The 22831-nt window shown below is 43.1% G+C and overlaps 1 protein-coding gene across 3 annotated transcripts in view; it reads left to right on the top strand.

The window, feature by feature from the left end:
* Nucleotides 1–22831, top strand: part of GPC6 (glypican 6) — a 1140547-nt gene that overhangs the window by 1098342 nt on the left and 19374 nt on the right. For all 3 annotated transcript variants that reach the window (XM_045010084.1, XM_045010090.1, XM_045010100.1), the window contains one exon: nucleotides 18260–18396. In XM_045010084.1, coding sequence (XP_044866019.1) covers nucleotides 18260–18396 — 137 coding nt within the window. The remainder of the gene's footprint in view (nucleotides 1–18259; nucleotides 18397–22831) is intronic.

Below are 22831 nucleotides of genomic sequence, written 5' to 3'. Positions count from 1 at the left end.
TATAAATATTCTCTCCTTCATCTCACAGGTAATTCAGAAATATAAATAATAGTTTACATTCCTGCCTTGCCTCTCATTTTAGCTAAACAGCTCACTTGTGGAAGCAGCTAGCCACTCCCACTCACACAGATGTACTGATAACATTCTAGCCATTCTCCACCTCATCAGTCTTTGTTTCCAGGTAAACTTATTGAAGAGATTCCTGGAATGTTCTATGTAGAAGGATGAGAGAGAAAGAGAGAATTGTGTGTGCAACGTTGAACTGTGGCTTTATGGAATGTTTCTGAGCACAATATTCACAAATTCAGTAGCAGATTTTGCAAGCTAAGGCCATGATCCTGTACTATTGAAGTCAGTGGAAGCTTTGCCATTGGATGCAATGAGCATAGAAATAAGCTCTACGTGATAATGTGCTCAGAAACATTCCATAAAGCCACAGTTCAACGTTGCACACACTCTTTGTCACTTTTTACAGATCCAGACTAACATGGCTACCCCTCTGAGTGGCATTATCTTCTGTCAGAGGGGTAGCCATGTTAGTCTGGATCTGTAAAAAGTGACAAAGAGTCCTGTGGCACCTTACAGACTAATTGGAGCATAAGCTTTCGTGGAAATTTCCACCACATGCTTCTGACGAAGTGGGTATTCACCCACGAAAGCTCATGCTCCAATACGTCTGTTAGTCTATAAGGTGACACAAGACTCTTTCTTGTCTTCTATGATGATATCGCATTTCCACTTTTCTTGGAGAGGACCTCAACTTTGTAACATGCTTTCTCCATTGGTACAACACAGCAGTTTAGTTTATTTTGTTTTTACTGTGTCCAGTGTGGCAAAATTCATGTTATTTTTATCTCGAGTCTTGCAGTATTTGCAGTTTTCTAAAAACCCCAGCTCCTGGAGACAGATGATTATGTAAAAATCCCAGCTTTCATTTTTAAAAAAAAAAGGGTTCTAGCCCTCATGGCTGCAGAGAAAAGCTAGCAAGCATGAACTCTAAAGGCTCAAAAACATGGAAGGCTAATGCAATTGCCCAACTTTTAGTTATTTTTAAAATCTAGTGATTTTTAAGCCAGTCTCCTGATGTTGGGGGGCCCACTCATGACTTGTGAACACTTGAGGTTAGCAATACTCTTCTTTGAATTTGTGCTTATACCCAGTGGCATGGGAAGGTGGACAGTTTCTTTGGAAAAACTGGAAAAAAAAATAACCAGTCGTAAATTTCTTCAGCTCTGAGGATGCTAGGGTAGAACCCAGAAAAGTCCCCCGAAATTTTTCCCATGGTTCACACCTTGAGTCCCTGTAGAGCCATCCCTGCTGCAGATGGGGATAAGACTGCTGGCAGTGGGGCAAGGATGGGCAAGCCCCCAGAGCGAACCCTGGTACAGGAGCTGGCCCCATGACTCCTGCGAGGAGGAGCAGTGCTGAACTGAGTGAGTTGCATTACAACCTAGTGCACAGGGGTCACAGCGCCGCTCAAGGTTTGGTCCTGCAACATCTCCCTGAGTGGAGCTGCAACCCCCATGCACCAGGTCACAACGCCACTCACTCAGTTTCGATCCTGCTATTCCCCTGTCACAATGGAGGGCCAAAGGGCCAAACCTGAGTGGGCAGTGAGAGGGCCACCACTGCTCCTCTTCGCCCTTGCCAATGGGATGCACCATGCATAATGTGTATAAGGCTGCCAGCACCACTGGTAGTAACCACCACTCCTTCTAAGCAGCCTGCATGCAGGGAGCAACTTCAAATTCTCTAGTTTTCCACTGACAGGTGGCCAGCAGCTGTGGAGAAAGGTTGCTATCAGGCAACCACAGGTGGCGCTGTGGTTCTTAGAGCAGAGTAGTATTTGTTAGATTTTCTTAGGCAGTAGCAGATGCTCAGGGTTTGGCAGATGTACCCCTTTACTACCCTTTTCAGCATGGTTCCCTAGGCAGAACAGTGAGTCTGTGTAACTGAAGCTCAGAGAAACGCCCATAAAGTTTGTGTACACATCCAAACCTTTTGCATCTGCAAAATTGGGCAATTTCTATTGGATTAGTCAGGGCATGTGTTCTGGGCACTTCTGTTTTGGTTTCCCAGATGGAGCCCTGAAATGCAGAGTGCTGGAAAAATTAAAAACAAAGAAAAAAGGTCACCTTCGTTTATCTGAACCTTAAAAGCATATTTCTACAGGAGAGAATTTGCAGGGAGGGGGGATTTTTTTTTTAATGTACCAGGGCAATTAGTACAAGCTAAATTTCCCAGGCTAATCTAAAAGGATTCTGCTAGATGAGTCTAAGTGAGATGGCAGTTTACACAAAATCTCACTTAGATCTCTTTTGGTCTGGTTGCCTACAGCATCACAGTCCCTTAGCGGAAAGTAAAACCCATCATGGTCTTGTGGTTAAGGTAATGGGCTGGGACTGTGAAGGCGTGGATTCAGTTTCTGCCTCTCCCAGAGAGTGGCTGTGTGACTGTAGGTAAATCCTTCTGTGACTGAGCTACTTAATCTGTGAAATAAGAATGATCTGTCTTCTCTGTTTAGACTGTACATTCCTTGGGGCAGGATCTGTCACTCTCTGTTTGTATAACACCTCGCACTATGGGGCCAGGAGCTCAACTGAGGCCTCTAGGTACTACCATAATACAAATAACAACAGAGATGGAATAATGGGAGGGTCTAGAGAGCTGGGGTTATGTGACTGGGTTAGGATTATTCAATACACTTATGGTGTTTACACCAGATGCAACACCTAGTCTGTTCTACACGTTCAGTGTCACTTGCCCTTCAGCATTCCCAAATTAGGCTATGAAGGGTGTTATGCAACTTGCATTCTATTTATGAATGAGGCAAAATATGAACCTTGAATCCAAATTGCTCAAAATTTCAGAGTTCTAGGCCTCCAACTCAAATCCCCATATATGGACCAGCCCCAATGGTTTTAGTTTCAGAATGAATCAAAAACTAGCAGGCACCTATTTCCTGATTCCAGTTTAGATCTCACTGCAATCTTGCAAGAACACATGATCTCATGGGATTTCAGCCCAGACTGGCTGAAATCTCGTGAAACAGGAGATCAGCTAATCTCACAAGGTTTCTGCCATTTGTGTGATTGAAATCTAATGAGAATAGTTCTTGATATTCTGGTACAATCAAATTTCTATCAATCCACATGCACACTGTTTGTTCAGGACAGCAGTAATTCAGCCAGAGATGGGCAAAGGTGGTATTGTTTAGATCTGGGCCAAATTAAATTTTGTCTATTGTTCAGGGTTTGAGTCTGAATCAGGGGTAGGGTTTAAGATCCAGTAATATACATTCTATCACTTTCTCTGTCCTCCTCTTCTGTTTCTCATTAATGCAATTTCAATAGACTTTTGACTACACTGGATATAGGGGATCAGCTCCTTTAGTCATAGTCAGGTGGCTGTATCTACCTCATTATGATACAGCAGTGGGCGTTACAGGGAAATTCCAGGTGGAGTGAACAAAATCATCCATGTAAATCAGAGGGATTAGGAAAAGAAAAACAAAAGGGTCTGGAAGTAATCACATAAAAATCATGCCTCTTTTATGGAAAATGTGCATTGCTACTGCTTACTTTGGGGGCAGAGGTGGAGAGAGGCTGTAGTGAACTTTTAAGTTTTCAAGCCTGAATCCAGCGAGGCTTTGTCCAAGGGCTGCAGACAAGAGCCCTTAACTGTTTACCTGGAGCACGTAACCACAGCACAAGAGGTCATTAGAGAGCATCCCTACATACTGGTACATCACTGGAGGACACCCTTCCCTTTTCTGCAGTAGGAAGGTATGCAGAAGATCACCAGTATGTGTCATGTGCTGGATATGCAGTTTAAGTCTATCTCCCTCTGAGTCAGGTTGTTTCCCTGATAAGACTTTCTCCTGCTGTACGTATTATATTTGGAATTCATTCTATGCAGAACTGAAGCTTACAAGCCAGTGACAGCAAATCTGAATGCTTCTTGGCTTTTATTGCCTCAGAAAACGTTCTTTTTGTCTTTAATCCAAGTTCTCTGCAACTATCTTTTTTGGAATTCGATGTTTTAACAAATGATATTTGTGTCTGATGTCATGCAAGAACGTTGTATCCTCTCTGCTCCTCAGGCCCATCATGAAAATGAAATGATCCATCTTTCTTGGGGTTTCTGGAGAATAAGTTTCACCAAAAGTAACACAATAAGTTTCTGTGTCAGCAGGATCAGTTCATGCAGTACTAAAAAGCCTCTATGTTAATTTTTAATTCCTTCCTGATTTTTCCCCCCAATCATTTGAAAAATGCAGAATCATTTATGTGGGGAAAAATAATCCAGAACACAAAATACAAAAGTCAATGAGACAGGTCCTGCACTTATTGAAAATGGTGAATCTCCGATGGATCTCAGTTCTGCAGGATCAGACCACTGAGAGGCAGAGACTTGGAAGCAATAATGGTGGGTGATAGCAGAGGCAAATGAAGTGTGGGTTTCTGTAATATGGCTGCCTGTTGTGGTATGTCTGTTAAAAAGGTCAATATGGTTTTGAGATGCATCTACAAATACAGCGTGATACCAGATATAACTTCTTATTCTTCACAGCCCCTTCAACTAGCATTAACCTTTTGATTCTGACCCAAGACATAACTACATTTAAAATTAGGTTTACTAATCTGTTTGATTAAAATGTTAATTGAGCTCCGACTGATTGATTGATCTCTTTGAAAAGGCCTTTCCTCCATAAGAATGACACAACATTGACATCCCCTCTGCCCTTAACCCCATACCAAAAATAAATAAATGAAAACCAAACACTCTACCCCAAGCAGAGTTTTGACCTTGAAAGGGAAGACGTGCCAGAGACTCCATGAAGTCTGCTGGGACTCCACGGTGGAGATCAATGTTGAATGGAAGACATCTCAGGCCTTGGCTACACTTGAGAGTTACAGTGCTGGTGGTGGCTTTACAGCGCTGTAACTCACTCCCCGTCCACACTGGCAAGGCACATACAGCGCTGTATCTCCCTGGCTACAGCGCTGGTTGTACTGCACCTCCACGAGAGGAATAAAGAGAATAGCGCTGCTGCTGCAGCCCTGGGGCGCCAGTGTAAACAGGGAATAATCTTAGTACTCTGTGACTGACCTCCGGAAGCTTCCCATAATCCTTTTAAGTAAAGATAACTCTCTTTGTTTTGTTGTGATGCCTCTCTTTGTTTTGTTGTGAACTCGGGGCTCCCGGAGCTGCTTATCAAAAAAAACAAAACACAGCTACTGTTTGCTGTGAATGAGCAGAGGAGGGCAGGGGGCTCCCTTTGGAACGCTCACAGCTAGTGTTTGCTTGAAGACAGGGGAAGGAAGGGGCTTGAGGAGAGAAGCAGCGCGGCGGGAGGGAGGGAGGTGGAGGTCCGTTTCGGGGAGGCTGCTTATCTGGTCTGTGAGGAAAAAAACAAAGAGAGCTATTTGCTTTCAGTGAACGGGTCGGAACTTGCAAGGCAGCTGCTGACAGAGTGTCGGCTCCAAAAATCCACTCTCTCTCTCCCCCACACTCCCTGTCACACTGCACCCCACCCCTCTCTTTTGAAAAGCATGTTGCAGCCACTTGAACACTGGGATAGCTGCCCATAATGCACTGCTCCCAATGCCGCTACAAATGCTGCAAATGTGGCCACGACAGTGTTCTGGTAGCTGTCAGTGTGGCCAGATTGCAGCGCTTTCGCTACTCAGCTGTACAAAGACAGGTTTAACTCCCAGTGCTGTACAGCTGCAGGTGTAGCCATACCCTCAGATACTGTGGTGGTGGGCAGCAGTATAAAACTCTAAGACAGATGATTAATCAAAATCCCCAGTTACATCCTCCTGTGTTGCACTAAGACAATCCAGCCAGCTTTCTCCTCTGTCCTCTTCATTGCCATATGGGTCCCCTGAGTACATCTTCCTCTCCAGAGCCAACCTAGCTTGGGGAAGCCATGTAGTAACCGTGAAGAGCTAGTCTGCAGGCTTGGAAACATGCACGGCAGGAGGTTGGGGGTAGGAAGGGACCAAGAGCACAGACTTTAAAGCCTATTGGTCTGTCTGCCTTTATGTTTGTGAACCCCTGATTATGGGGGGTCCCCATATATATAAGGTTATGGGTGTCCCCTGAGATCTTTATATAATCAGGATTGCAATGCAATCATACTAACAGGTAATGACTAGAAGAAATGAGGTATGTCAGTATTTCTCATCTCTCAATCTACAGCACACAATTTTTAGAGTTAGTCAAACGGGCATGATCTAGAAGCCAAATGTGTGAATCTGACTTGTGCTTCCCCACAAAACACTTGTGAATAGCATACTCATCTCTATTAAAAGTGATTTGTGCATCATTCCCATAGTCTGAAGTGGTAATTAAGTGTGTAACTCTCTGTGTCTCAAAAGAAGAAATATACCCCAAAATCATCAAAGTGTGTCGAAAGGATCACCAATTTCATCACCAATATCAGATAAACATTTCTGGAGTAGCTGAAAGGGCATAGAAGTTGAAAAATAAGAATTACTTTATTACTGATTGTTGGCATTAGATATTATTTTGCATTAGCTTTCTTCTTGGAGAGATGAAGGCTTGTTCTTGAAGTATCAGTGCTTAGCTGCTAAGTCTTGTAGTAGAAAAGCCTCTGGCACTTTATCTTTAAGATTCCAGTATGCTTCCGATGCGGTTTTTATACTTATCTGCAATAAAAAGCTGATTCCTGTGAGTGCTTTGGATTTGCTTGAATCAGATTTACAGTCCAGCTTTTTAGCACTGTTCTCAGTTATTATAGGAAAAGATTTTACAGGTCCCTTCAGTTTCCCATTTCAGGGGATTGAATTCTTTTCTTTTCTTTTTGTAATAGCAGCTTCCATTTGACAAAGGGAATGGTATTTCTTTAACGTCATGCACAACACAGTTTGGTCAGAGATAGATATTTAAGTACACAGGCCCAAATTCAGAGCTGGTTCAGTGGATACAACCCCCTTGCCAGCTGTAGATTTAGCCCAGGGGTAGGCAACCTATGGCACGCGTGCCAAAGGTGGCATGCAAGCTGATTTTCAGTGGCACTCACACTGCCTGGGTCCTGGCCACTGGTTTGGGGGGCTCTGCATTTTAATTTAGTTTTAAATGAAGCTTCTTAAACATTTTAAAAACCTTATTTACTTTACATACAACAATAGTTTAGTTATATATTATAGACTTCTAGAAAGAGACCTTCTAAAAAGGTTAAAATGTATGACTGGCACATGAAACCTTAAATTAGAGTGAATAAATGAAGACTTGGCACACCACTTCTGAAAGGTTGCCGACCCCTGATTTAGCCCATGCTGTTCTGTCAGTTGTCCCCCAAAATGTCATATTTAAAATCATGCCAAATTTGCTAGAAGTCTCTTCAGTCTTTAGATTTCTTCCCAATCTCCTGCATAAGGGTCTTTAATTTACATTTTAAACTATCCCAGAATACAGGAACCACTTTCAGTAACACTGATAGTGGTTAAAAATAACAGTAATTGTTGTTGTTATTGTTGTTATTATTACTACGATGACTATATTGGGAGTTGAGGAAATCGCCCTGCGACACTATTTAACAAGTCTGCCATTGGAAATAATTTTGGAAATGGGTGTCACATTTCAGGGCAACGGCACTTGCATTCCCCCTCAGTGGTCCAGCAAGGGCACACATGCTCAGGCTTCCAGCTCCCCAACCACTTCCTTTCTTGAGTGGAGACCTGAGTCTCTCTCCCTTCTGACAGGGGAATTTTCAGCTGCACACTTCCCTGCCTTCACTGTGTTATTTCCAGAAGAGGCAGGCTGCCCCAGCACACCGGTTTCCTTTTCCTTCAGAGACAGTTAACACGGTGACTGCCCACAGTTATAGGTACCGCACAGCTTTTTCTGCACAAGCCTATTTTATTCTTAAGGTAAAAACACTACAGAAAAAAACATTTAAAACAATCAAAGAACCTACACACTCATCTGAGATCACCGCCTCACTCTGATAAGTGTTCTGGTTGGTGATTAGGGATAAGGATTGGCACCCACCATGGACAACAAGTCCTGTCCATTTGCTCGATTCAAAAGCAGGCCCTGAGCCAGTTTAAAAACCAGACTATTTATCCAAAAATCCTTTCTTTACCTGAGGATCCCTGATGACTCCAATCTGAACTAGTGTATGTGCATCTTTCCGGGGGGTGGTTTTTTCCTCTGGAGATGTTACAACCTGAATAAATTTGCCTAATCACTCCTTGCTGTTCTCCTATTTACCCTTCCCATGGAGATATGTACAATCTCTCAATAACACATAAACAACTGCATTTTTAATACATTGAACTCCAAAGATATGAAACGTCATTCAATAAGGCTTAACTTAATTCCGTAGAGTTCACTTTAATTCCATAAGGTTTGACCAGGATATCGTCAGTCTGTCACAATGGGCTCTTAGATGAGTCAGAAAATTAGTAATTGAATATAAAGCTTTTCCCTTCTGCATCCCAGGTTCAAATCACCTATGAGTCACTGAGGACTGGAAAGTCATTACCAGCTGGTGGTTTATGTGGAATGAGTGGAATGATCTAAATCCATTTTTCAGTGAACAAGTGTCCCTATAAAAAAAAAAAGACATTTGGCTCCATTTGGTAACCTGCTTTGTGGCACTCCTAGCAGAGGGGCTCTGGACTTAAATGAGCTAGAAGGATTGTTCTACCATCTCTTCATTATAGATAGTGCTTCCAGATTGGTGTTGAGACACAACAGCAGGGCATTTGTGGGTCAGCTTGCACTGCCACTGCCAGGGCTGGAGCTGCTCTGTGAGGAGACAGATGGCTTTAGTCTCCAGGGTTGACAGGCCAACGTCTTGCACAAGCACTGAAACATGCACATAAAACTGGGCACAAGTATTTGTTAGCCCACAGATGGCTGTCCTGCTCAGCATGAAAAGTGAAAGTTTAACCATACCTGGCTGGAAATCATTTTATTTAAAACTATATAATGAGCTCCAGCTCTCGCTTTAAAACCCCAGTTTCAGAATGGAAAAAAAGCCTCTCTTGCTAACAGAAAGTCAGTTTTCTGGATCTGAAGACCCTGAGACTTTTGTGGGTTCAACCTCCTGTACACATTTCACACTTCTGGCCCATCTGTGCTTTTGGGATTCTGCACCCTTACCCACGCTGAGTAGTAACATTGAAATCAGGGGAAGTTAGGAACCTAAATACCTTCACCTTTGAGGATCTATGAAATCAGCAAAATTAGTAGTCAAGTATTGTTCTACTTACTATGATTAAAGGAACAGAATCTGTCCCTAAGTTTTACTTGTCAAGAGACATGAGTTTTTCTCACAGATCAAAATCCCTTCATTTCATTTCATTTTAAATACTAAGGGGAGAGCATTCTTGCCTTAGAATGTCTCCTAGCTCATTAGTTTTGTTTTATAAATTACCAAAGTGTCTATTTGTGTTTTAAAACTGATTTACCATTTCTCCTTGATTAGAAGAGCTGTCATCGCCTTTTCTCTGCAGAAACATGAATCATGATAAGGGAGTTATTGGAAGAATTTTAGATGGCTTTATGTTACAAAGTCAATCATTTAAAAACCCAAGTATTTGTTGTACAGGCATCCTGGTGAAATTCTTAGAACTCATGCATGCTGAGAAAGTATCAATACCCATAAAATTTCACAGCCCCTTTTTTAGAACCCTGGCCTTAACATTTTGTAGGGAAATAAAGCTTTGGTTAACCTTGGCACTGGCAGACCTCATTAAAATAACAGCCTGTCAGTTTCAAGTTTAAAATAACAGGGTTGTCAGTTTTATATGCAGTGGAACAATCTAAGATTTTACTCTCGGTGAAATAATTTGTATGTAGCATGTGGTTGTAAGAAAGGGGAAAAGGCTGACCAATAGTGCCATCTTGAGGCTTGTGCGACTCCGAGGCTTCTGAGCACAAAAGGGGGCCATATGCACACATGAACGCATACAGCTGTAACAACAGGCAATCTGCCAGCCTGTGATTTATAATCCCTCCAGAATCAACTTGATATACAGTTACATTTTTAAAAGGCTGAAAATAATTCACAACTAAGTGTGTGGTTCAGCAACCACTTGGCTTTTAAATCTATTTTATTAGGAAATACTAATATAGATAATGTATGGAAATAACCTGGATAGAACAAATTCTCAACTTACTCTGTTTTTAAAGCTAGATCAGGGCCCTTCCCTGCCTCAAAAACTACGCACTTTTTGTTTATTTTTTTGCAGTCTATAGTTCTTAAGGAGGTGATCTTTTAGTAATTCTTACCATTATCATTATACTGTATAAGTTAAAAATTAGGCGCAATGAGCGCCTATAGTGATAATACCAAAATACTGAAGCTGACCTCCAATTAATTCAATTATGGGTCCATTTACAAACCTCTGTTTAACTGATCCAGACTCTCATGAACCTAATTTCTATTAAAATTAAACAACCTGCACCCATTATCATGGTCACTTTCAGCCGGCATCATTGGAAAATTCAAATTGTGGAAGTTGCCATTTAATTACTAAGGAAGTTGATGATTTTGTGGGGGAGGAGTGAAGGAGGTCGGGGAGAAGGTAACCTAAGAAAGGCTCAGTAATGTTTGAAAAACAACAAAAATAAAAGACTATAATTAAAGTTGTCTCATTCAGTCATAGCTGTTGACAGAAGCACTACCATGGGCTGTGCACCCTAACAGTCATATGGATCAATAGTTTATTTCAACCAAGCTGGTAGGAATGAAGTTGAATGAAATCAAAGGAAAGCAGTGCACATATCATTTTTATTCAGTATGTTTATATGGCTAGTGAACAATTGTCACTAAAAATACTTACCAGCAATATACTTTTAAGCTTTTGACATACTATTCTTATACTTAATATCACACCATAATGATAGACATAAACAATAAATAGTCAGATACACTGTACATGCCACAAGCACACTGAATATGTTGCTCTAAACAGAATTGCTGGCCATTAGTTTTAGAATGCTTTCAGATTAAATCCCTAGTGACCATAAATCCAAATCAGTGAATGAAATTCATGGACAGTGTTTGGCTTACATGACATAGTAGAAATCAAATCACAATGATCTGCGCATTCCCTCGCCCTTACCATTTAACCCGCATAGGATGTGCACTTCACTACGCAACACATGACTTAAATCAGGGATTCTCAAACTGGGGTCGCCGCTTGTGTAGGGAAAGCCCCTGGCGGGCCGGGCCGGTGTGTTTACCTGCCCTGTCCACAGGTCCGGCCGATCGCGGCTCCCACTGGCCGGGGATCGCTGCTCTGGGCCAATGGGAGCTGCTGGAAGCAGTGGCCAGTAAGTCCCTTGGCCCGCGCTGCTTCCAGCGCTTTACAGAGCATACCCACTTAAAACATTTTCTGACCATTTACACCACGATTTACTTAAGGGCAGAATTTTGCCGAGAAAGCTCTGAGAGAGTTACTCCTGCTGACACTACATCTCTTGGTGACTAGTGGGGGATTTACGCACAGAGCTGAGAGGGATAAAAGCCAACCCTGGATTTTGGCTGTAGACCAGTGATACTCAGTGATACTCAGACCTCAGTTGTTCAGGAGCCAAATTAGTGATCAACATTACCCAAAGGAGCCTCGGTAGTATGAATTCATTGTTACATTTACTATAGTACTTCTCGGCCTCGTGGCTGAGGGGTGAAAACATTATCTATATCAGGAATCGGCAATCTTTGGCACGCAGCTCGCCAGAGTAAGCACCCGCAGTTCGTCATCCCAGGCCAATGGGGGCTGCGGGAAGCTGCGCAGGCTGAGGGATGTGCTGGCCGCCACTTCCCGCAGCCCCCATTGGCCTAGTGGGAGTGGCTAGTGGGAGCCGCAATCAGCCAAACCTGCTGACGTGGCAGGTAAACAAACCGGCCTGGCCCGCCAGGGTGCTTACCCTGGCAAGCCGCGTGCCAAAGGTTGCCGATTCCTGATCTATATAGTCATATTTAAACAGTATGACAAAGGAAATATTTAGTTTATATATATATATAATTCTCACAGCAAATAAATTAATAATTCAGTGTAAGCTGATAACTAAATCGGTTAATAACTTAGTAAAAACATCCTGATTGGTTAATAATTAAATCACACCATGTTTTAATATCATGTACTGCAATGAGCCGCCGAAGACACATTGAAGAGCCACTGGTGACTCATGAGCCGCAGTCTGAGTATCACTGCTTTAGACTCTCTGGGCCTCCCTTGGAAGAACATTTCAACAGAAAGGCAAACTTAGCTTCCCACTTAAATTTAAAATACAAAAACATCTGAAATTTGCAGAATAACCATAAAAAGGTGGCACAAAAAATGTCAGAGGGGAAGAGTAATAGGAAACATTTCTTCTTAAAACAATGCCTGAGTCTTGCTCATGTTACTACCTGTATGATGTTCAACAGACTGTTACCCAAAGCAGATGATTGTGTGGTTAATTCCTAACTGCGAATACACAATTCAAAAATAGTTGGGTAGATTTCTCCTGGGTCCATATTAATGAAATGTCATCATTTTGTTGTCAAGCCTTTATTATTCTTGTTACATTTCTTAATTAACCCAAATTATCTGTTCTGAATAGTAGGAGTTAGCGGGTGTTTTTCTATGATAGAGCTAATCATTCTGGGATTGTGTTCCCTATAGATTTAAGGGCCTGATACTTGACTGCTTTGTAATCTTGTGTACAAGGTAAGTTGAAAAATCAGAATGGTAGTGTCTTACTCTCAGTTTATGCTTTGAACTTCAAAGGAACTAACATGCTTAAAGTTAAGCAGATGCTTTGCTGAACAGGGATGAAATAAAACACATGTCCAAGTGTTTTGCTGACATAGTACCTAAGTGACTTGTCCAAGGTCACATAGGAAGTCTGTGGCAAGCTAGGAAATGACCCTAGATCTCCTGAGTCCCAAGCTAATACCTTTAACCACAAGTCCATCCTTCTTCTCAGTGCTTAAGAGCCCCTTGAACAGGGGCGGTTCCAGGCACCAGCGCAGCAAGTGTGTGCCTGGGGCGGCAAGCCGCGGGGGGTGGCCTGCCAGTCACTGTGAGGGTGGCAGGCAGGCGGCTTTTGACAGCGCGCCTGCAGGAGGTCCACTGGTCCCACGGCTTCGGCAGCAATTTGGTGGCGGGAATGCCAATGGCGTGGCACCAGCGGACCTCCTGCAGGCATGCTGCCGAATCCATGTGACCAGCAGACCTCCTGCAGGTGCGCCGCCGAATCCACGTGACCAGCAGACCTCCAACAGGCGTGCCACTGAATCTGCGTGTCCAGTGGACTGCCCGCAGGCGCGCCACCAAATCCGTGTGACCGGCCGACTGCCCGCAGGTGTGCCACCAAATCTGCGTGACCAGCGGACCTCCCGCGGGCACACCGCCGAATCCGCATGACCAGCGGACCTCCTGCAGGCACGCCGCCGAATCCGCATGACCAGCAGACCTCCTGCAGGCACGCCGCTGAATCCACATGACCAGCGGACCGCCCGCAGGCGCGCCGCTGAATCCGCATGACCAGCGGACCTTCCGCAGGCGCGCCGCCAAAAGCCGCCTGCCTGCCATGCTTGGGGCAGCAAAATACATATAGCCGCCCCTGCCCTTGAAGGATTGCTAAATTCATGCTCAAACATTTAACATCTCTCACTCACACAGTAACTCTTTCTGTTAACAATTACAGAGGCGGGCCAGGCTAACTTTGTACAATTTTCAAACCCATCACCAAATATACATGCACTAATGAACCAGAAATCTAATATTTTTGTGGGTGGCAATTTGTAAGTCCCTTTTCTTATGACGGACAGCTACTGCAGCTCAGATCAACACTTTCAAAATAATGTTTGGATGAATTGTTCAAAATAGATCCTAAAATCTGACAAGCAAAAATCAGTTTAATCCCATTCAAAGAGATTTGAATGCCAATCCCTGCTAGAAAGAGCGAAAGGGAACTATATAAAATATCAAAATTACATAGGCCTTTTGTTTAAATGTTTTCATAAAAGTCTAATGGAGCTTGAAAGATAATCCTTAATTCAGATGAAAAGATCACAGAATAATAAATACCAAGGAATCATTTACAAGGCCACAGCTCACTGAGTGGGCTACAGTAGTCTAACTTCATAAACCACAAGTGAGAAATATTAGCTGAATCCTTAATGGCTTTTATCTCATCTTAGGGGTACAGTACATCTGATATGTATTTTTTTAGAATGCTGTTGATATTCAAAAGATGTGGAGAACACATAACTGTGGCGACTAATAGGAGACTTTCTGTTGATGTGGTTGGGATGACCTCACAACTAAAGTCGCCCGAAACCCTCAGGAAAATGTTATGAATTCCATAGAATTATGTCTTCCCAATTCTGTGCAGTATTTTAAGGCTACTTGACTTACATTTAAAATATATCTCTGATCCACTCAGCTTTCACACCATGTAATTGAACATAGATTCATAGACTTTAAGGCCAGAAAGGACCATCACGACCATCTAGTCCAGGGATCAGCAACCTCTGGCACGTGGCTCGCTGCGGGCCAGGCCACTTTGTTTACCTGCCGCATCGGCAGGTTTGACCGATCGCGGCTCCCACTGGCTGCAGTTTGCCGTCCCAGGCTGACCAATAGTGCCAATGGGGGCGGCGGGAAGCGGCGTGGGCTGAGAGATGTGCTGGCTGCGGCTTCCTGCCACCCACATTAGCCTGAGATGGCGAACTGTGGCCAGTGGGAGCCACGGTCTGCCGAACCTGCCGACGCGGCAGGTAAACAAACTGGCCCGGCCCGCCAGGGTGCTTACCCTGGCGAGCTTCATGCCAGAGGTTGCCGACCCCTGATCTAGTCTGACCCTGCTGTACTTTGCAGGCCACAGAATTTCACCCACCCACTCCTCTAATAAACATGACCATCATCCTCCACTCTGTCTCTTAAAGGGAACCTCAAATAGTTTGTATCACCATTTCCTCCTCCACTAATGGCTAACAGAAATGGCACTGTACTTCCAGAAAATCCAAAGTCAAGGTTAGCTTCATGGGGGAAGAACAGCAGGTCAGCTGAGCCTGTCAAATCCAGCTATAGCTACCATGCTTCAAAAGGATGAGCAGAAGTCCCAGTAAAACGGTGTGAATGAATAAAAGACTTGATGAGTTGTGTCAATGCCCTGGTTCAACACTGTGTAATGTCAGAGTAAAACGGGCTAGAGAAGGACATAGCTAGGAAGTGAAAATATTCATTACCACACTCCCCGCTCTAATACAATTTAAATGTTTATTTTTAGAGTGTAGCTTTCCATAATCTGAGTTTTAAGACATTGTATCTACAGTGGGGACCATTAGAAACAAAACATTTGTCATTCCACAGTGATTACAGCAGTACAGTATCTCTTCTTCTAAGTGTCTGATAGGGAAGAAACTACATTATTGGAGAGCACAGGTACCTGGTGTGGTAAGCATTATCCCGTGTGGTCTAGTGGGTCATACTCTAAACTATGGTTTAGGAGTCCTTGGTTCGGCTACTGATATTAATTTGGGCAAGTCACCATGCCTCAGTTTCCCTGTCTGTAAAATGGGGGTAATGATATGGACATCCTTTGTAAAGTGCTTTGAGAGGTATAGAAGAAAAGTGCTATATAAGAACTAGGATTGTGCTTTGGCCAAGTCATGTAAATTTCTCTCTGTCGTTTCCCCCAGCTACAAAATGAAGATAATGCTTCAGAGGAAAGCTTTGAGGATTAATGAGTTAATGTTTACAATGTGCTATACGTGGGCTCTTGTTACTTTGTCTTATCTGTTTTTGTATTGCAGAAAAATCTCTATGATTATGAAGTTTAATAATCCATCATTCCTCTGCGGTGTAAAGCAGTGCGCACACAGAGAGCTCATGTACAACAACAGCATAATGTTTGCAAAAATGACAGTGGAGCTGGGCCTCTCATGTTCATTTTTACAGGGATATTCTGAAAACCTTATCCAGGGTTTGAGCCATGGGACTTCCACTAAAATCCCTTACAATACTGTGAGACTTTACTAAGAATTGTGTGGAAGTGCAGGATTAGCACAGCAGAAGGGAAGCCTTTCGTAAAGGGGTGAATGAAGGAAAAGCCCTTTCCAAAGGATATTTACTCTTTTGTGACTCAAAATAAAAGTGTACAGTACTAAATTGCCAGTCATGTTCTTTTTCATATGGCTATCAAAATCTAAGTTTTAGGGGTCAGAACCCATTCCTGATATAAGTCACTACTCCTGAGAATCCAAGCTCAGCACTGATGTCAGTGGGAATACTTCTGTAAATAACTGCTCACCAGGCATCACAGTGAGCCTAAATAAATAGTTAGTCACAGCCATTGGATTAGAAATGTTCTCCTGTTGCTTTTAAATTCCTGGAGTTTATTGGAATAGTTACTGCTTTCTGCAGCCTATTTTCCCCCATTTCAAGCCAGACAGTATTGTATAGAATTTATCCAAGCTACTGCACTGTGGAATTTACATCTTGGTATGGGAGCACCTGGGGGTTAACAGAGCTGCTTGCCTTGATTAGCTGAGTCACTAGTAAACCTCAGTTTTTGTCCCTCAGTCCCAGGCAAACTGGAGTGGGAGGAATTCCTGTCCACTCACTTCTCAGGCACTCTGCTCCAAGAGACCCAAAAGATCCAGCAAGGACCAGGAGAAATTAATATAATATTCTGTAATGTATTGTGTTGATTTATCTCAACACCATTTACAAAGTCACTGAGGGTTTGCCTAGTGTCGATAATCTGGTGTGTAATTTTTTGGCTTGAAAGGGCTCCCCTGTTGAGAGCTAAAAGGCTTGCACATGCTGCTGCAGTGTGTGATACTAAAACTAAACAACTAGGGTTGGAGGAGATTTATATAGATCTCTATCATTGCAGGAATTGTTGTCAACAAGTCATGCAGCAAAATACTTTTGTACTTATTTAGAATCTTGGTTATTCAGTTACTGTTGAAAATGTGCACAGTACTTCAGATGCAATATTCTCAGATGTTTCTGTCACCTGCAGTATAATGTGACAGAGTTTCAGTATTACACAGCAGTGTGGGGCATTTGTTCAGAGAGCTACACTGTCTTCAGAACAAAAGATGAAAGAGATAAATAGCCAAGTACAATCTTGTACCTTAACCACTGAAAAGCCTATCTTAAAACTGAATGGAAGAACGGAGAGCTTTTATTTCTTGGTTTTTAAAGAATAAAACTCAGTGATTTCCTTTGAAAGCTAATCAACAAGTTCCCCATAATCCTATTACATTTAATATGAAATGCATCTGTTTCCATAAGAACAACCATTGCAAGCCCAATGATACCATTAATCTTTTGTAGCCTACCCTTTGTTGTGCCTTTTAGCTACATTTATAGATTTTCTGCCCTTGTAAACCAAATGCAAAACAAAAACTGATAACATTTTGGTCTGAACATTCATCAAATACATGCTGAAAGCAAGTTTGCACTGGTTTGCTGGCTTATACCAACCGGTGCAATCTCTTGCACAGAAGGGAGCTTGCAACTTCAGGGACCTGTTTTAAATCTGTCCTATCATTTCTTGAAGTTGAGGTCTACATATAAATATCTATCTGGCTCTAGTTATACAGGTGGATATGACATGATATGATATGTGTATGTGTGTGTGTGTGTGTATATATATATATACATATATATATACACACACACACACACACACATACATATATATATATATATAATCTTTTCAGCATCACAGACTCCAAATCTATTGCATTTTACTCTCAGCTTTTGGGCACTTTGCATCTGTTCACTACCAGTTCAACAGTTATTAGAAGCTAGACATGTAGAATTAAATATAATTATTTAGACAATTTACAAAACCAAGTAGATCAGTGGGTGAGACATTTTATCTGATGAAACACTGTTTTATTGAATTGGCATTTATTAGACTACCAGGCAGATTGATGATTGGGAGGATGGAAATTTAGAACTCGTCAGTCAAAAAGGAGAATAGGGAAGAACAAAATGTTCTCTCTGTTGCTATCCCTTTTCTCTCTGTTTAAAAACATCTAGCTTGAGGATGAGTGAGTTAAAGGTGTCTTGGATTATTTGTGCTTATTCAACCCAAATGCAATGTGCCTTGCTTGGAAATACAGGAATTTGACTTTTAGTACCATTGATCTTCTTAACCTCCACCATCAAATAGTATGGAATTAAACACTCTTTTCTTAAAAATAACAGTGAGTATGGATGTCCTCTTTAACCAAGTGTGCCTCTTGTCTCTTGATCAGGTAACAGACATTAAAGAAAAACTGAAGCTTTCAAAAAAGTTCTGGTCAACTTTACCATATACTATCTGCAAGGATGAAAGAGTGACAGCTGGCATGTCAAATGAAGAGGACTGCTGGAATGGCCATACCAAAGCTAGGTGAGGAAGACTCCTCCACAGATAGTAGCATACTAATTCCACATCTGGCCTTGGAATGGTTAGCTGGTTATGTGTTCTAAGGCTTGTTTACAAAACCACTTAAAGCACTGAAATGGAAATAGGGCATAAAAAGTAATTGCCAAGGAAAGCTAGTAGCTGGGAGCACTTACCATCAAGGTGCCATTAAATCTAGAGTGTGAGTCATTTTGAATGTTCACATTGTGTCAGAATTTGAACATGGAGACTATTCATTGCTTAGATTCTAGGTGGGATTATTTATTCTGAGATCACAAAGAGCCCTTTAGTACTTGTTAGTGTCCCTGTGTAGTGACCGACAAACAGTGAAGCAATTTACACATGGGATCTTCTCTTAGGATGTAGCAGATATTGGAATTTCAGCTCTATTTTACTATTTATTGGTAATCCTTTTGGTTATTGGTTGAGTAAAACTGAAAAATAGCTGAGATATAATAAATGTAACCTTCCTAGTTGCCTCATGTGGAAGGCCTGACCTTACACCACATGATTGCAGAAACTTTGGCATCTGCTCTCATATTTCAGCAATTTTTCTGTAATTTTCAACTTTGAAGTCAGGTTGGATCACTATTTTGTGGTAGGACTGTTGCTGGAAAATTGCTAAATTCACAGATTGATTCAGCAAGTGGGAAACACATGTGGATAGTCATTGCTGAGAAAGTGGTGGACAGATTGGATCAGGGAGCATGTTGAGGGAAGGTTACAATTTGGTTTAGCAACAGCTATGAGTACTGCTGCTGGGGTGAAGGGAGGAGCTATGGCAGGGGTCAGCAACCTCTGGCACGCGGCTTGCCAGGGTAAGCACCCTGGCGGGCCGGGCCAGTTTGTTTACCTGCCGCGTCGGTAGGTTCAGACAATCGTGGCTCCCACGGCCCGCGGCACATCCCTCAGCCCGCAGCACTTCCCACCGCCCCCATTGGCTGGGATGGCGAACAGCGGCCAGTGGGAGCCATGGTCCGTCAAACCTGCCGACGCGGCAGGTAAACAAACTTGCCCAGCCCGCCAGGGTGCTTACCCTGGCAAGCCGTCTGCCAGAGGTTGCCGACCCCTGAGCTATGGGTTCTGAGTAGGGCTAGGCAAAAAAATTTTGGCCAAAAATTTTTCCACAGAAAAATGCATTCGGGTTGACCAAACATTTCACAAATTTGTGTTGATTTTGGCAAATTGTTTTTGTTAGGGAAAAAAAGGTTGTTTTTAGATTTTACCTTTCCAAATTGAAACATTTTGATTTTTTTAAAGCTAGATTCGTAGGGGATTTAGGTGAGGAAAAGTGATAATCCCCAGGCCCTTCACTGGAACTGGAACACACAGATGTCCCCCACCCATGAGTGCCCTAACCACCACACTAGAGAATCACTCATGCTCTGATCCAATGACTATTTAATTAATTATACAAAGTGGAATGGCTTCGACAGGAGAGTTGACAGATACCCATTTCAATAGCTGAGTAGTTAGGGCACTCAGCTGGGATGTGGGAACCTCAGTTCAAGTTGTGGCTCCAAAGCTATTGGCTATCAAGGGGTGGCAGCACTCTCTGCTCCTCCTTGGTTTCGTGACGGCACTTAAGTCTCCTGGTGAATCTCGTCCTTCGTTTCCAAATTACCTTTGCTTGTTACATTTTAAAATGTTTAAAGATGCCTGAAATAGAAACAAAACACTTTGTTTCAGGTTGAACGAAGTATTTCATACAACATGAAACCAAAAAAAATTCTGACTTTTTGCTTCACCAAAAATTCTGACAAATTTTGGTCAGAAATTTTTTTTTCAATTTTTTGAAACTGCCGGCAAACCAAAAATTCACTCCTTTGCACAGTTCTAGTCCTGAGTGCCCAATGAATGCAGTTCCTTACTGCTGTGATACAGGTTCAAACCCACCTTGCAGCTTTATTAACCATTACCTATTTGTGGAAACAAGCTGGTAGATGAAAATTAGACAGCCACAGAAACAGTAACAAACCCTTCAAGTTTGAACTGAACTGGATGTCTTTTGTCTTAAGTTATGTTTACACTCCAAACCTTACAGTGGGATACCTGTACCACTGCATCTGTGCTGCTGTAAGGTATCCTGTGTAGCTGCTTTATGCAATGGGAGAGAGCTCTCCCATCGGCATAATGAAACCACCCCCAATGAGCAGCGGTAGTAATGACAGTGGGAGATGCTCTCCTCCCTCTCCTCCTCCACACCGGCGCTTTTGCTGGTGAAACTTTTGTTGTTTTTTCACACCCCTAACCAACAAAAGTTTTAGCAACCAAAGTCCGAGTGTAGCCAATAGCCTAAGATGTAACTATGAAAAAAAAATAACAATATGTCCTAAGTCAGCGTATGTCAACTTCCATTGCAGGATACTTTGTAAGAAAAAGATTCCCTCATGGACCCACCTCCCCTCCCAGTGTCTTAATCCCCCAATGCTTAATTGTCAAAAGTTTCATTTTGCAGACAAGCCCAAAGGGCTCTGCAGCCTACAGGTGGACCATGGACCATAATTTGATAAGGACTGATATAAATCTACTCTCCAAAGCCAGGAGTATTATTTTCTTAATGTCTAGCTGTTAGGCCCCGTCCACTGAGTCCCCCTGAAGCCTGTGAGGGAAGCAAATGGCAGCTAACAGAACAATAGCAGGAATGCTTATATATAACAGGGGTCGGCAACCTCTGGCACGTGGCTCGCCAGGGTAAGCACCCTGGTGGGCCAGGCCAGTTTGTTTACCTGCCACGTCGGCAGGTTCGGCGGACCGCGGCTCCCACTGGCCGTGGTTCACCATCCTAGGCCAATGGGGGTGGCAGGAAGTTCTGCGGGCTGAGGGATGTGCTGGCCATGGCTTCCCGCCACCCCCATTGGCCTGGGACGGCAAACCACAGCCAGTGGGATCCACGATCGGCCGAACCTGCTGATGCGGCAGGTAAACAAACTGGCCCGGCCTGCCAGGGTGCTTACCCTGGTGAGCCACGTGCCAGAGGTTGCCGACCCCTGATATACAACAACATGCAGTGGTGTTGCAGCCATGTCATGTATTACTATGTTCATCTTAAAAGGACCATGTGAGAGTAAAGTTTGAAATCACCTTCCTCCACGATCGCTATTATTCTAGCAGTGCTTCATAAATTATGACCTCATGCAGGTGTGCTCTGCTGGCAAAAGGAAGCTGGCTAGTGTGTGTTGCTCTTTGAAGCACACATTAATAAGGAGTGCATACTGCTCCTATTGAAAAGAGCCCTACAGCATGCCTGCTAAAATCCTTCTTGGTTTCCTTGAGCAATTCTAGTTTTTTGTACTATGTGCATGGCCAGTACCACTCAGCTCCCTTTTGCCCCAGGCACCTCTACAGATTAGGGCTTGATATTGTCTAAAATTTGCAGGATTTGGTCCATCCAAAATGGGTAGGTTTTCTTTTGAGTTTACAAAGGAGCAATTCTCTTGCACCCTTCCTTTTGCAATATTTACATCTTGGGAAGTCTTGCACTTGGAACAAAAGAGAAACTGTTACTCCAAGTGTCAGTTAAATGTAATTAACAGGATATGTGAAATTTGACAATGCCCTAGAGAGCAAGGTCATTCCTCTTTACTGTAGCATAAAACGTACCCTTACTCATGATGACTAGTATCTACAATAAAGTACGAGTCAGCATGAATCAGGGCAGCAGAAGCTGGCCTGTTAGTAAATAAAGGATTTGATTTCTTTGTATTCGTATGCTTGCCTGTTCTCTGCCTTGGCTTCTGTGCTAGCCTCCCTTTTACCCCATGGTAGATATAGGCACGTATTTTGAATTCCAGAGTGAATCACAGACGTTAGAGATAGAAAAAAACAGTTGGGTGATCTAGCCTATTCCCTAGTGTAATAGTCTGCCAGTCACTTAGATTCTCTTCGTAAGTTCCTCAGGGCATGGGCAGAGGAAGCTCCCTAGAAGTGGGGGGGGCACCAGCACCTGGACCGTGGCCCCACCCATGATCCACCCTGAGACTCACCCCCGCTTGGCCTCCTCCCACCCATACTCCACCCCCACTCTGCCCCAGGCCCTGCTCCTGCTCGGCCCCCACCCCCGATGCTCCCCACCCACTGCTCGTGCCTCCCTAGAGCCTCCCCTCCCCACTTCCCAATGACACTTCTGGATCGATCTTAAGGATTCCCTATTCTGCAATGATAGACTCCAAAGAAGAAATCTAGATTTTGTACCCTTGGCTCGGTGTAGCCACGCTAGTGGGGCCTGGTCACTTAGTACAGTGAACTTTTTGTTATACAAATAGGGCTTAAGCTGCTTAACTGCCCGGACAATTGCGTAGCATTTTTTCTTGATTGTAGCATAGTTTTGCTCAGTGGATGTTAGTTTTTTGCTTAAGTATGCAATGTGGTGGCTGCCCTGATTTCTAAGGGTTTGTCTACACTGGCACTTCGTCGGCAA

The sequence above is a fragment of the Mauremys mutica genome, chromosome 1, assembly GCF_020497125.1.
Source record: "Mauremys mutica isolate MM-2020 ecotype Southern chromosome 1, ASM2049712v1, whole genome shotgun sequence".
Lineage (NCBI taxonomy): Eukaryota > Metazoa > Chordata > Testudines > Geoemydidae > Mauremys > Mauremys mutica.
This window is presented reverse-complemented; position numbering and strand designations above follow the sequence as displayed.